This window comes from Bolinopsis microptera, chromosome 1, assembly GCF_026151205.1.
Source record: "Bolinopsis microptera isolate Bmic1 chromosome 1, MBARI_Bmic_1.0, whole genome shotgun sequence".
Taxonomy (NCBI): domain Eukaryota; kingdom Metazoa; phylum Ctenophora; class Tentaculata; order Lobata; family Bolinopsidae; genus Bolinopsis; species Bolinopsis microptera.
In genome coordinates this window covers 19491058-19505476 of record NC_087072.1, presented here as the reverse complement: position 1 = coordinate 19505476, position 14419 = coordinate 19491058, and the positions used below count along the sequence as shown (strand labels likewise).

Sequence of the window (14419 nt, the reverse complement as noted above, 5' to 3'; positions counted from 1 at the left end):
CTTCCACTTCCAGATCGCTGGCTCCAGTATCAAGTATGCAGTAACATAACTGCAAATGATCTGCCACTTAGTTAACAAACGAGCATACAGCATATAGACAAATAAAAGTTACTTGATCGGACGTTATTTGACCGTACATTTCGTGAACGAACATTAAATCAAAATGTCCGTTCAAATAAAGTCCGATAAGGTACTTATACTTCATTGAGGACGTGGTCACTGGTCATCTAATTCTACAGCGGATCAATATCCTAAATAATTGGCACAATTTTTTCATTACAGAAAATTAGAAACATTTCTCGAATCTGATACGTGACACTGACAGCGCAGTGCGCACAGTAAGAATGAAAAACGTCCGATTCTTCGGGGTCGCCATTTCCACGAACAAATCTGCAATTGTATTTAATGCCGAATACAACTCAGTGGTAAATATCAGACATGACCGGTTTATCACTCGATTTTAATTTAAATCAGGTTTAGTGGTTGATTGTCTGCTCACTACTCACTAGTCTTAGTCACTAGTGTATACTTGACATACGTTGCATGCCACTTTTCGCGGAAAATTTTATATATATATCCAATATCATATTATCTCTGATATTGGATACGAAACATGTATCAAGTGTATACTTATAGTACCTAAAATATACTGGGGCTTGCACAAATAACTCTTTGAAGCCAAAATACAAAATTTGAATCTAACGCTGATTATCTGATTCTATATCAGTAGCTACTAGTACGTATCAACCGGGGACAAAAGTTGTATTCAAAGTTGAGCCTGATCAGTACTGAATATTCAAATCTAAGATATTATTAGGGGTCGTTCACATATTACGTAATCAATATTTTGGCAATTTTTACCCCCCCCCCCCTCCGTAATCAACCATAATCAAGTCCGAACCCCACCCCCTATATTACGTAATCAAGGTTTGACCCCCCCCCCCCCCGCGTAATCAATTTATTTTATAATACTGATTTAATTTTATTACTATCTATTACATGTTAAGCCATTTATTTATTAAAAGCTATCACAACGGATTAGTGAATGAAACAATCGCAAAGCACTTACTAAACGAAAATTGGTTTAAAAAACGAAAATTTCGATTACATAATTAACGAAAATTGTCCAATTGGTATTTCGAAAATCGGTAAAAATTTTTGATTACGTAATCAACGAACAACCCCCCCCCCCCCCCCCCCCCCCCCCCCCCCCCCCCCCCCCCCCCCCCCCCCCCCCCCCCCGTTAACAACCGTAAGCATTTGAAACCCCCCCTCGGCTGATTACGTAATTATATGTGAACGACCCCTAAGTTGAAATCTTTTGACAAGATTGAAGATTACCAGTAATTTAAATTTTATTTTAATTAATTTTCAACGGCCAGGTAGCGTAGTTGGTTAATCATCGGATTTGTAATCGTGAGATTGCGAGTTCGAAACCCACTGCCTGCCTAGTCGTGGGGTGAGTGTCGTCGGCATTCAGCTAAAGATCCTGAGTGGTCTATGCAGCCCCCCGGTCTACTCAGCCGAATATTCGAGAAATCGTGTGTGAGGGTTAAATGAGAAGCTGTCCATTGCAGCGAAGTCTCGGGCGAAGAAAGTATGGTACACACTACCTTAACCGTCACTGGCCTAATTAAATCCTTCGGCTTCCTGTAATTGGCTAGTTACACTTGTGTAACAATGTGGCTGTTGGAATACTCCGAAGTAAAATAAGTGTGAGATAAAAAAACTGATATCAGAATGATCTATTCCATTAATTAGTATTGATGCCTCCGCCTTTACTGGATCTATAAATTCAATAACATTTCAAAATCAACTAAAACTTCAAAATCAAATAACTGTTAAGAATCGATCTCGTATTGAACGAACTACCATGATCGAGACAAACGTCAAAGAAATCAAGTCTTAATAGTTGTCTTAATCAGTGTCTTTAATTAAAATAAACAATACATCAGATATCAATTAATTATTTTTAGAATTTACACGATTCGTCGCTATGCTAAATAATTGAAAAGTCTGCAGTAATTATTAGAAGTCCACGATAGCAAGTTCGCTGTCATCCTCTGGTGAGTCTGGTCGCCCAGGTTTTATTTTGTTTTTTGGTTTGAAAGAGAGCAGTGACTTGTTGAGCGAAGCCGCGCTGTCTCCTGAAATGAGAAAATTCTAAAACATCAATCACAGCAAATTTTTATAGTTTCATATTGTCAAAATTAATTATGTCAGAAATAATAATAATTATTAAGAATTATTATAATTATGTCAGAAATAAAAGTGATTTGACATGATGTTCTTAAAACATATTATATGTAAGTAAACGCTTACCCAGCTTAGAAAACTCGGTAGTCTTCTGATTGGTAAGCTGAGGCTTTGAGTTCTGTTTGTTGTACGTTTTACTGAAATCTGACATCTGCGAATGGCTCATCTCCAAACCTGAAAATATCAGTTGAATTATAAAGAATTTCCGTAATAAGTGAGATTGGGCCAACAACATTAGGCCAGACCAGACATTAGCCAATAAGCATTAGTACGGATTTACTGCCCTAAATTGAATCGACAACACAATTCCCATTAGACCTATTTTAATCCCATTGTCTTGAATTACAACCACTCAACCATATGAGATGAAATTAAAATTCTCAGGTGGTCGGAGTGCTTTAAATCAGTATCTGATCAGGTCATATTGAGATCATATTTACCTAGATAGGTCTTCCAACGTTCCTTAACGTCCGTCTTGATTGCACAGTGGAAGAAGAAAAAGAGGAAACCCTGAAAATAAGTTAATGTAATTAAAATTATGTATAAATAGACTGATTAACTGCAGGGATGGAGCTTGCGATTAAAGGTGCCAGTTTTATCTGAGTTCTAAAATCTAATGATGGGCTCGTCAAATCTTTATAAGTAAGACATTAAACAATACCTGAAGAGAGTTGCAGACAGTAAAGAGGTAAGATATAGAGGTGGTGAGGGCAGGAACCATGTCTAGCAGCATGAGAGGACCCAGGATCCAAGCCAGACCCAGCAGCACCATCACTGAAACTGAGGCCCTAACCTGGACCAACTTGTCTCGAACATCACTAAGGCCCGACTGCTGGTTTGAGGGGAGGTTGTCCGTCTTCCTGTTCTGTGACTTTGTTATCTGAGGGGAGGGTTAAGGTTTAGTTTCACCACATTATTGAAGAGATATTTTAGAATAGTACTGTGTTCTATTAGTTGAGCATTTGCAGTCAGTTTAAGCAGAGATAAGTCTTACTTCTTGAGTGACTCTGATGAACATGTAGGTGTTTATAAGGATAACAATCATAACTGGAGCCATGAAGAAACAAATCATCGGTGTCTTTGTTAGCCAGCAACTGAAAAATTGTTAGATTTCATAGTTGTTAGGTCTAATTATAACGGTGCTCGATCTTGGACGAGCCGGCAGGATTACATTTTTTCGGTCGAAGACTGATTCATAAGTAATACTTATTACTTATGTACAGTAAGATACCGTAAGTCATAGTAGAGATTATTATATAGTGTTTTTGGAAAATAGTCAAATTTCGATCTACGGAACACAGCCCATCGCCCGAGTCAAAAGTTCTAGAAGGGACTAACAATTTGATAGTTTCGTAGTTGTTGACATCCCATCCTAGAGTAGCAGCTACCATTACTGCTGGAAAACCTGCGGAGTTATATTAGTAAGAGAGCGCAGAACTTACTGGTGCAGAGAAACAAAGTTTGCTAGAGGTTGTATCGCCATCATAGCATCCGAGATAAGTACAGCGGGAACAGCGTAAGTAATCAAAATTACAAGATAATAGAAACACCATCTTGCAGTAATGAACCAACCCCATGCAAAGGCAGCACATTTGAGGAGGAAGCGGTTGCTGAGATGACCAAACACTCGCACGATCATGACGTAGAGGTGAAACCCTTCTACTCCCATCCAGAGGATAGCAGCCAGAAAGAAGTAGTGGCACAGGAGACCACATATTAAACACGCAATCGGGCTTCCAACCTGAGAGGAACAAAGCTCAATTGGGATAATTGTTGGGATTAAATATAGGGAAAATTGGAGTGGTAAAGTGTTTCATAGTATAAATCGTGTTTACACTTAGGTTTCTTTTCGGAGTTTATAACAAAGATCAACAGTTTAGAGGTACAATGAAAAATAGGAAAATAGAGTTCTGACCTCATCAATCCCGACCATGAATGTCACATTAGCTAACAACAGAGCAGCACTCATGTTGATATGAACTTTAGTTGCCATAGGTTTCCGGATTACTCTAAGGGAGTTGTAGTCAGAATTAATTGTATAACTGAGCAGTCTAGCGAGAATAAGTCGATTATTTTCATTCCTCAATATATTGAATCCACAATCCATCATTAGATCCATTCAACACGATTGACCAATTAGAAAATATATAATTTTCTTGTACAATTATTGCACTTATTCGAGTAAAATGTTTCAGCGAGCTATAAAAACTTCTGACTACAAACCTGAAAACGGATAGACCGACGAGAGATAAGATAAGACCGATGATAGATAAACTACATCCCAGATAAGTGATAACATTTAGTATCTCCTCGTGGATCTCGGCAAGAGGTGTGCTGCTCATCAGGATAGCAAAACTTGTCAAATGATCAGTTTGGCAGTGGATAATCTCTTTTGTACTGCTCTCCAGCGTCGTAACTTTTTTAATCTCTCCTGTTAAGAGAAGGGTGTGGTCAGAGGTGATAATCAACAAGACGTCAGAAGATTTTACAATAATCTATGGTCTTGACTCTTGAGCTATGAAACAGAACGGGTTCAGACATGATAGTTGTATGATTTCTAATCAAACTGAATCCGTTTTTATTTCAGCTGAATGGGTATAATCTATAGAGCTGAAGTAACATCCAGAGAAGAGCACGTACGTTCCCTGACCCCTCCTCCAGTATCTCTCCAGTATACACACTCCGACTTGTACTCCGCCGAACTATTCTGTGTTCTCATCTTGAAGTTTATCGGAGGGCTTATCCCTACAGGATACAGGGTTGAAATTTAAAGGTTGCATCCTGATCGATAGTGCATCTAAATCATTTTAAAATTATTTGAAAAGTATTTCCAGTTTTTGGATGTCTATTTCAAGATATTTTCTAAAACGTTTCGCTGAATGCAACATAAAGATTTGCGATGATTATGCAAAGTCTTTAAGAATAATATGATCAATCACTAACGTCTGATATCAGGAATTCCCGCAACACCAGCAGAGAAGACTTTACTCTGCAGTTTCTTCTTTCCCGTGAACAATTCTTCTGTTGTGAAAAATGTGGACTTTTCAAACACCACGAAATAAAACCTGTAAAATAAAATTTGTCAAATAGATGCACGATAAAACCTCATCATCTCAAATTCAAAATACTGAAAAGCAGTTCAATATTACGGATTGCCTATCTCAATTGAGAACATACTTATTGTTGTCTTTTAAGGATTTTCTTATGCCCTTAGGAATCTCCATCACTATCTCCAGATCATCACCGACTTCAGCAGAACCACCAGCTGTAATATGAACCCCACCATCCGACTTTTTACCTGACATGGTGTATTGGAATAAACTCAGAAGGATGCTATAAACATGTAACACCATTTTACCTAAGAAGCTCTGTTTTTTCTCTCAGGTTATTGCAGAAAAAGTTCCAGAATGGTCCTCCTAGGACGTCAGTGTTTATAGAACAGCGAACTTACTAGAGCAAGATAAGGTCAACTGTTTGTCAGTATCTTTAGGTACACTCAACAGAGCCATCCTCATGTTACTTTTACTAATCTCCTTACTGCCTCCAGTCGGTGCGTCTGTGTTCAACAGCACTTTGTCCAGCGCTTTCAGATACCTGGGCAGCAGAGGTGTTAAAATCAAATGACTAAAAGTGAAGAACAATTACATAATCCTTGTCAACACAAATATTTACAATTGCAATTGATTACTTGTCATATAACTATTAGAGCTAGATTGTAAAAAGTGTTGATTTTCACAATAGCTTTAGGTGGCTGTGAATTATCTAATGTTTCATGTGCAACTGATCGAAAAATAATCATGAATGTAAACAAAGCTCATTAAGTCACAAAAATCAATCACAATAGAAGAATCAATAACATAAACAAAGCGAGATAATTCTCACAGGAAAACTTCTAGTAATTTAACAATTATTCAAAGAACCTTACAAAAAATGTATCACAATATGAGACTTTTATAATATCAATCATAAACATAAAACAAAGCTATAAATTCTCACAGGAAAATTCAATCAATCTACAATTATTTTAAAAACCCAACAAAATTATCAAAAAGAATTTGTAGAATTGTAAAAAGAAAAACGATCATGAAAGCTCAAAAGCACACAATAAATTTCCTCAGAAAATCACTAACTTGTCAGTAGCAACAGCCTCCTTGTAGGCCACCACACCGCCGGCATTAGCAAACTTATCAATGACGTCCAGAACGTTCTCATTCATCCTCTGAACCTTGTCCACTCTCAAACTTTCCGTATCAGCTTCCAGGATGTCAGATATCGTGTTAGCTCCTATATCATATCTGGTATGGAAACAGCCGTGTTATATTTATTCTCACTGTTATCTTAATTCCCATTATTATTGCGAGATAAATTATGTGTAGAATTGTCGATTATTAGCTACGTCAAGTATCATTCAGAAATCAGAACAAAATTTATCATTTCAAAATTAAATTAAAATTGAAAGTACACACCCATCCTCGTCAATGTCCTCCTCACTTAAATCTTCCGTCATATCTTTCAGCTTGTCAGCCTTTTCCACTGGAGATATATCCTGAACAGTTGATCGCGTGAACTTGTGACGTAGTTAAAACTCAAGCTACTAAAATTATGAAATGACGCAATTTTGAATTACGAAAAAATTACTGCAGATAGATTGTATTACCTCTTTATTTAATTCGTCAAGGCCTTTGGTCTTGTTTGATTTGTAAGAGCAGTTATCATACGCACCAGTGGTATCCAGAACACAAAGCCCCTACGAAGGAAAATTTATTCGTACTTAACGATATGTACGCCAAATCCAAAGTCATCAGTAGTTTAATAGAGAAATTGACAGGTTGCTGAATGCTGGTTAGTATTAGCGAGAAATGAAGGAAGAAGTAAGAGCATACTTACCGTATCATCATCGCAGGTACATTTCGACACAGCATGAGCAACTACCTCTTTGTTGAAATCACAGGGGAGTGTCTGGTTAGTACCGTTCCAAATGTATGATCCTTTATTGTTTACCTCCGTCAAACCACCGCACTTTCCTACGATATAATCCATCGTTCAAATATACGCTTTACTCATAAATTATGAGTCATAATTGGACGTGTACGAAACTTTGAAAGCATCACCACATTAAAGTTGGGTTAATAATGGCTTTAATGCAACTTCGTGTTGCAGTTGAGATAACCGATATTTTTTAGAGAAAGTGATACGCTATTGTTATCTTCTATTATCACTATCAGTTAAGAAAATTTGTCTACAAACCCTCGAAGGTGCGCTCAGCGTGGCTGATAACAATGGTTTCTCCACTATCTAGACTAAAACTCAAATCTTTCAGCTTCTCAATATCAGCGTCCGTTTTGCTGATTATATTCTCCAGATCTTCAGAAGTTGACAATGTCAGCTGAGATGGGATTACCAGCAAATTGGTTTGGAGTAGTGTTCTCTCTTTGGAGATGTACCTGGTAAAGGTTGTGTTAGATCCGCCATACTTCCAGTCACATGGGTTGCTGGAATTTTATATTTTTAAACTGCTCTGAGGTTGAAGACCACGATTGGTACAGACTGGACAGTTAACTTGTTTTAAGTTTATATTTATAAGTTCCTTGATCTTAAGTTTACATAGATTATGTAACAAAATGATATCATCATTTATCTAACCGAAATATCTTTTCATCGAGGAAGGAAGCATTCAGATCAGCAAATCTACTCGTGACTGCGGTCTTGAAGCGGCTGTAAATCATTCCGACTCTGATGACCTGATTGTTCAAGATTGCAGATTGCTGTTGTGGCACATATTCCAACCCTTCACCCAGGTGTGTCATGAGATGGATCTTCGTACCTGGCACGGTGTCACAAAGTTAGAGCCTGCAATCACCGTCAAACCAAAACTGACCAATAATAAGGAGCAATAAACTGATAAAATTGTGGTATTTCAACTAATTTGTGAGCATGTTTGAGGTCGCTTTGATGGTCTATTACGTCAATATTTGAATAAATATTCTTATCTAACCAATAATTTTCATCTTGGTTAAAAATTATCGACAATTATTGGTTAAAATATGATCTTTTAAAGACCTTAATTCAATCGACAGCATGCAGTGAGCGACCACTAAACAGCATACTGCAGTGCGAACACAAACTATGTTTAAATTGTTGTCGGTTTAGTTAGTAATCAGCAAAATAATTTTGATACCACAAGAATTTTGTCCACAATTTATTCGAAAGCTGTCAATTCTTGAAACAACAAAAAAAATTTAATTATTTGTAACCCGTTTTTTTATTGAAAGAGAAGGTTCATTCGTAAAAAAAGTTGTCCACCTAATATCATCTAATATCATCTTTGGTGGTTGAAATGGCAGCAATATAATAACGTGCCATGAATACATTGAACAGCAACACATTTTATCCAAGAACCTGTACTCACCGCAGATGATGCTTGCTGACAGTTTCCCCACATTACTGCCCTCTTCATCTTTCAGGCAAGTCACTTCAATAGTGCCTGTCAGTTGTCTTCCTGAGGTTTACAGATCATTTTTCAAATGTAATAGTATTTCGATTATTAACCACTCTTTTAATATTAAGACGTGAAAACGCGATTTAACGTGCAAAAAAACGGGAAAATGTGTAGAACAATATCTCTCCACAAACCGATATTCGCCGGTATCATTTGTGAACATTTCCAGGCCTAAACCGCATGCAAGAGTGACCGTTTCTTCGCAATACAGTTTCTCGCCAACCTCCAGTTTTACGGTACCTTCACCATTCTTCTTTTCAACGTTAGTAGGATAAGAACATGTGGTTTGGTCTGAAAATAATCTCATCAAGATTGAAATGTCGAAGCATTCCATCAAGTACAAGGAAATATAAGCAAGCGATGACAAAACTTTACATAATCGATATCTCATTGTAACTTAAACTTCTTCAAAATCACATCAAAATTTCATAGCAGATATTTAAAAACCACGTGCTATGATGATCGGTTACACCACATTTGACATTATAGTTACACAATAAACTAACAATAAGTACTCACGAACACAGGGGACAGATTTGTGCCAAGTTTCTGAAGTTTCCTCCCCCCAAAGTACCCACTCTCCTACACCGTTACACTTCAACATTCTCTCCTTTAAGTCTTTATCGTCTTCAAAGTGGTAATCCTTGTCACACTGCAGGCTAACCTCAGAGTCGGGCTTGTAACCCTTAAAAGTAGTTAACTGTAACATAAGCTACTGAAATTTGAAATAAAAAGTTTGAGCTCTTGACAGTTTAGCAAACAAAAGATATAAGGACGGACGATAGATTCACCTCGTAATTAGCCAATCCGGCCGGTTAATTTAATTAATTCTCGATCTTGTTTTCTGTCAACTAGGTGCATAAAATTTGTTTACCTTAATTTCTTCGTCAAACTGGTTATCATCATGATTCCAGTGTCTTTGTCTTGTACCAGTGTATAAAGTCCGGGGTATATTGCAAGTTACTGGGGGTGCTCTGTTAAAAACAGCACAAAACTCAGCCAGCAAGAAATGGAATAAAACAAAGTTCAAAAAGCAGTCAGAATATCAGGAGACTAGTGGTGAGTGGGTGATGTTTCGTGATGTTTGGTGAGTGAGGGAGAGTGAGTGAGGTCGGGTGACAGAGAGGATGATGTGGGAGTATACAGATCACTGCGTTGCACATGGTCGCACATTTTCTCACGGACACACACATAACACTCGATTCAATTCAAAAGGATACGTCAAAAAAGGATACAATGTCACAAAAGATTCCAAAGTCCTTGCCCTGTTTTTTAGACCAATTTGTTATCTCACTTAATTCTACTCCAGCTCTTCTGTTACCTGCAATGAAATCATAATTACTACAATGCACAAAATATTATACCCGACGATCATCGAGACATGATCTGAAAAAAGTCGAAATTGCTTTTTATTAATTATTTTAGTAAGACCAATTAAAATTCCAGTGTATTCTACAGCTGTCATACAAAATTGTGGTTATTGAAATGGTTTACGCAAATTGTAAATTACCGAGTTTGAGGGTAAAAGTAGTTTTAAAACAAAGAATATCGCACAAAGTAAGCAGTCTGAGACAAAAAAGGACCAGTATCAGCTGAAAGTCTACGATTATGTAGCATAGCGAACAAAGATACAACAAAATGAACAAATGATAATCGGCAGAAAAAGCACTAAGAGCATGCTGACTGCTGAGCACCATAGTTCAAACACCTGTAGACTTGCCCTACAGCCCACTATAATTGTCCCGCTGTCAAGCCAGTTTCGCACCTGCTCAGCAACTATCTCATTGGTCAGATAAAGAGGAGATAACCTTCGTATTGGTTGTTTCAATCACGTGATCTGACTTGGTAATCACGTGATCTCAATTATATGAGCTGAACGAGAGATTTAGAGGTCAGATCACATTATCAGAAAAATAATTGCAGCTCAACAGCCTCTCCCCGAGAAAAGTAGCCACGAGCGAGCTTGATAAGATAATTGTAGATTTGTCGAGCCCTTTCATGACTTGTAATTACAAATTATCTATAATCTTGGAAAATCGACGAAGGAAAATAAAAGGAGATCATTTATTTTTGTGAGATGGGTAAAAATAGTCAAATATAAAGGTAGTTTGGAGCTTAAATTTCGCCATTACTATAGCACCTGCGGCAAGTGTTGCCATGACAACCGAATGGCAACGGGCTTATAGTTATAGTTGATGGTCTGACACTGACAGGGGTACGTCAGAGATGAAATTTGAGGACCGTCAGCACTCAGTTGTTATTTTTAATAGTATTTGACGTACGAAATGTCGAGAAACAATTGATCGCGGTGCGATTTAATATCTGAGGTAGGCCACAGCTAGAATGAAGCTCAGTAAACCATACAGTCAGTACCACAGTCGTGATTTCTGTAATGAATGTTGATCGAATAACAGAAAAAAGGATTGTACACTATTATACAGGCTTCACTGAAAACTAGGGAAAATTCACTGCCATGGCTTTCTCAAACCAAAATGAGTGTAATAACACTTATTTAGGTTTGAAAAAAGCGTATAAATACGCATTAGTCAGTACAATGTACATCTTATAACAATTTTTACCTCAATTTATTTTCTTTGTCATGCCAACTTCACCGATTCTTCTGAGACTCTAAATTACTGCTATAAGAAAGGTAGCAAAACAGCTGTTTTAACCCTTCCAAGAAGAAAAGACGTACCACAAATAAATGACTCCGCCTTTAACTTCTCTTCATGTCAAGAGAGCACAAGAATGAAAAATGTAATTTGTTGAACGAAAAACCCCGCGTATAGAAACTTGTAAAATCAGCAAGGGGATAAATGTGAAATCTGTCAGTTTAATTAATACAGCTGTATTCCTGCCAGGTAGATTCTATGAAAAGTTAAGAAGTCTCATTGCACGTGTGCCCGAATAGAAGATCGAAGTACACAAACTCAGCTTGTGCTTGAAGTTGAGCTGAAACATAAGAAATCACAAAATCCACAAAAAATATGCTACCTTATCGGACCTAATTTGGTTGGACAATACGCGAACGGACATAATTTTGGGCCCTCCAGCGCTCATGTAATGTCCGGCCAAATATAAGTTCCGTTAAGCTATATCAAGATGGGAAGTTATGAAATGAGTATCGGACCAGTGGTTAATCTAGGGCGAGTGATAAGGCATTTTGTTTGTTTTATTTTGACAGTTTTCGGATGTATTCTGATAGCACGATTTATGGTGGAATTTGTGTGTAGAGTGAATAAGCGAGAATAATCGCAGTCGCTTCTTCTCTCTAATATCCTTTTTATGTTCTGACACCGAATTGATAGTGGATATTATAAGATCCAGAATATTCTAGTTTTAATTATTATTCCAATATATATATTATATGATATATAGCAATCTGTTCAAAGAGTTTAAAATCATTCAGTTGTCATTACTCCATATATTCATAATACTTATCAGATTTTAGATGTTACAGATAAGGACAGTGATAACCAAGTGCTGTGCTATATTTTTATTTGTCTTTCCTTGATTATTCAAAAACATTTTATGCCTCGAAGTTTCATTTTTCTGATATTTGTAATCGACATGTACCTCAAATAGTTGAAAGCATCGTTATACATGCAGTTCACAGTTTGTATAGTACAAAAAATGTGATCTGCGCAACGCTGACGCAGTGGCCGACTACACAAATGCACCTGTTATAAAATCCTGTTAATACTCTTACATGCTGAAAAGGCTTTGTTTCGAAGCATACCTCTTCATTATTTTATTGATTGTCTGAGCTCGTGTAGTGATAGTGAAAAGTCTGAGTTGACAATTATTGCGACGTTTTTTGTAATCATATTTCCAGTTTACTTCTTCCTGATCATCATAATTCGCATGACCTGAGTAAGATTATATAATAACATCTATAAACAAAAGAGCACCTAAAGAGGCTCAGCAAAGTGCTGGCCTATTTACGCTTTCGAAGACTCCTTCGTTCAATATGTCTCAAGATAAATAAACTCCTCCATCCTACTCTATCTCTTGCTAAGTTCACTAAGTTGGTAAAACCATCTTCGTTTTTCAAATAAATTTGTCTCTTAATTAGGAGTAAGATTAACCACTTAATATTATTATTAAGCTGTACCGAAATTGAATATCTAAAATTAGTTAAAAGACATTAAGCATCGACTTCAAGCAACGACGACAGGTTCAAAGGTTTGACTAAATCTGCTTTGTTTTTCACTCGCTGAGGCTTCGGGGTCTACTAACCTGTGAATGTCCAACCAAAAGGCCAACCTCAATACCACTTGTCTCTTGTTTTTGCAGATGAGACAGTTTTCCTTGAATAGCTTGAGTAGAAAGATTATCTTTAAAAAAAGGTCATTTGCATTGATAACCTGAATGAGAAGTTGATGAGTAAGTAGTAACATACAGAGTACAGACAATTTTATAGTTTATCTATGTAATTATGATGCACTTATGAGTCCATTTTTGCTCCGGTTGCCAAGTTTTTATCGAAATCTGAAAAGTGCGGTACCCTGTCTTCCTAGATCATAACGGCGGCCCCAAAAGAGAGAACTTAAACATGCATAGATTATAAAATTGTAAACATTTATAACAAGATGGAATTTTAAACTACTTTAAAGCCTCGTATGGTAAGAAAATGGTTGAAAACCTGTCAGACAGAGGGCTTAACAAAAATATTCAGAACGCAAACCAGCCACTAATTGGTAATCATTATCAATCTGACAATCCGCAGACGCCAGACCCGCGTCGGGATAACTCCAAATTCAAACATCAAAGACGAGCGCAGAGGAAATGAAATGCACGCCGCGCGCGTTTCACCCTGTGTTTTGGAATCTACACTGATTGGCTGTTCTTGAGCATCTCCCAGTTACACGCGTGTACTGTACCGAACAGATGGCCTGATCGTGCAGTTTGTCTTTGCCACTTTAGCCGTACTTGCGAACAGGTACTTGATCAGTTATCCTGATTCCCATGACCAGACGTATCCTGACAAGTGTCAGTTTAAAATGCTTGTCCTACCGTGAAGTATGTCACTCTTGTGCATTGATTTTCAAGGTTTTCTCGTTTAACTCTCTGGCTGTTCTAATGAAATTCAAGTCTCTAAGTTACTCGGATTGCCGATACTTGTGCTCATGACAAGTCCAAGGGTTACTTGTGTTCTTACCCAGTGCAAGTATACAGATGACCGCATCGTCTGTTATCAAGACTAATTGTTGACGGTAGTTGTCAGGAATTTCCCGCAATAAATGATTGTCGGCTGTATTTTGGTAATAGTGACCGCGGAATGTGTCACCCTTAAGATTAAAGATAAGACAACAAACCACATTTATCGATTCTCAGTTCATTCTCGGACATTATCTAAGTGGAAGCGAGGATGCGTTATACTGTAATATTGTAATACCAAGCTACTTGACTGAAAACATTCGCCTTGTCTAGACTTTAAAAGGATAGATGTTTCTTAACTAGACCATATCCAGCGATATTTGATTTTGTGGAAAAGTCTAAGTACCGAATTGCTATCAATAAGGGACAGTTAAGCATATCTACATTTTACAACTATGAGTTGTCTTTTATTGGATTTTTATTCGCTCCAAGTTGCTTTGTTTCTGCCGCTGTTTTCTTTTTGGATTCTGAGATAGCACCGAAATTTACGCAACTCACTTTGTC

The 14419-nt window shown here is 37.3% G+C and overlaps 2 protein-coding genes across 3 annotated transcripts in view; both read right to left on the bottom strand.

The window, feature by feature from the left end:
* The window catches only part of LOC134823996 (probable ubiquitin-conjugating enzyme E2 W-A), a 73929-nt gene that overhangs the window by 59383 nt on the left and 127 nt on the right, over positions 1–14419 (bottom strand). The gene's annotated exons all lie outside the window — the stretch shown is intronic.
* Positions 1718–9899, bottom strand: LOC134823940 (adhesion G-protein coupled receptor G6-like). Of its 2 annotated transcripts, XM_063835548.1 has the most exons (23): positions 9630–9899; positions 9275–9440; positions 8890–9046; positions 8666–8755; positions 7900–8080; positions 7504–7700; positions 7144–7280; positions 6914–7003; positions 6723–6802; positions 6387–6551; positions 5708–5850; positions 5434–5554; positions 5200–5321; positions 4897–5001; positions 4480–4687; positions 4172–4265; positions 3829–3997; positions 3595–3661; positions 3251–3350; positions 2918–3136; positions 2697–2766; positions 2323–2430; positions 1718–2147 (listed from the first exon to the last, which is right to left on the bottom strand). In XM_063835548.1, the coding sequence occupies exons 3-23, from the start codon at positions 8906–8908 to the stop codon at positions 2029–2031; spliced, it is 2604 nt and encodes an 867-aa protein (XP_063691618.1). In that variant the 5' UTR covers positions 8909–9046; positions 9275–9440; positions 9630–9899; the 3' UTR covers positions 1718–2028. The 2 variants fall into 2 exon arrangements, with proteins under 2 accessions (XP_063691618.1, XP_063691610.1); XM_063835540.1 differs by lacking the exons at positions 3595–3661; positions 9275–9440; positions 9630–9899 and having other exon boundaries at positions 1723–2147; positions 3699–3997; positions 8890–9144.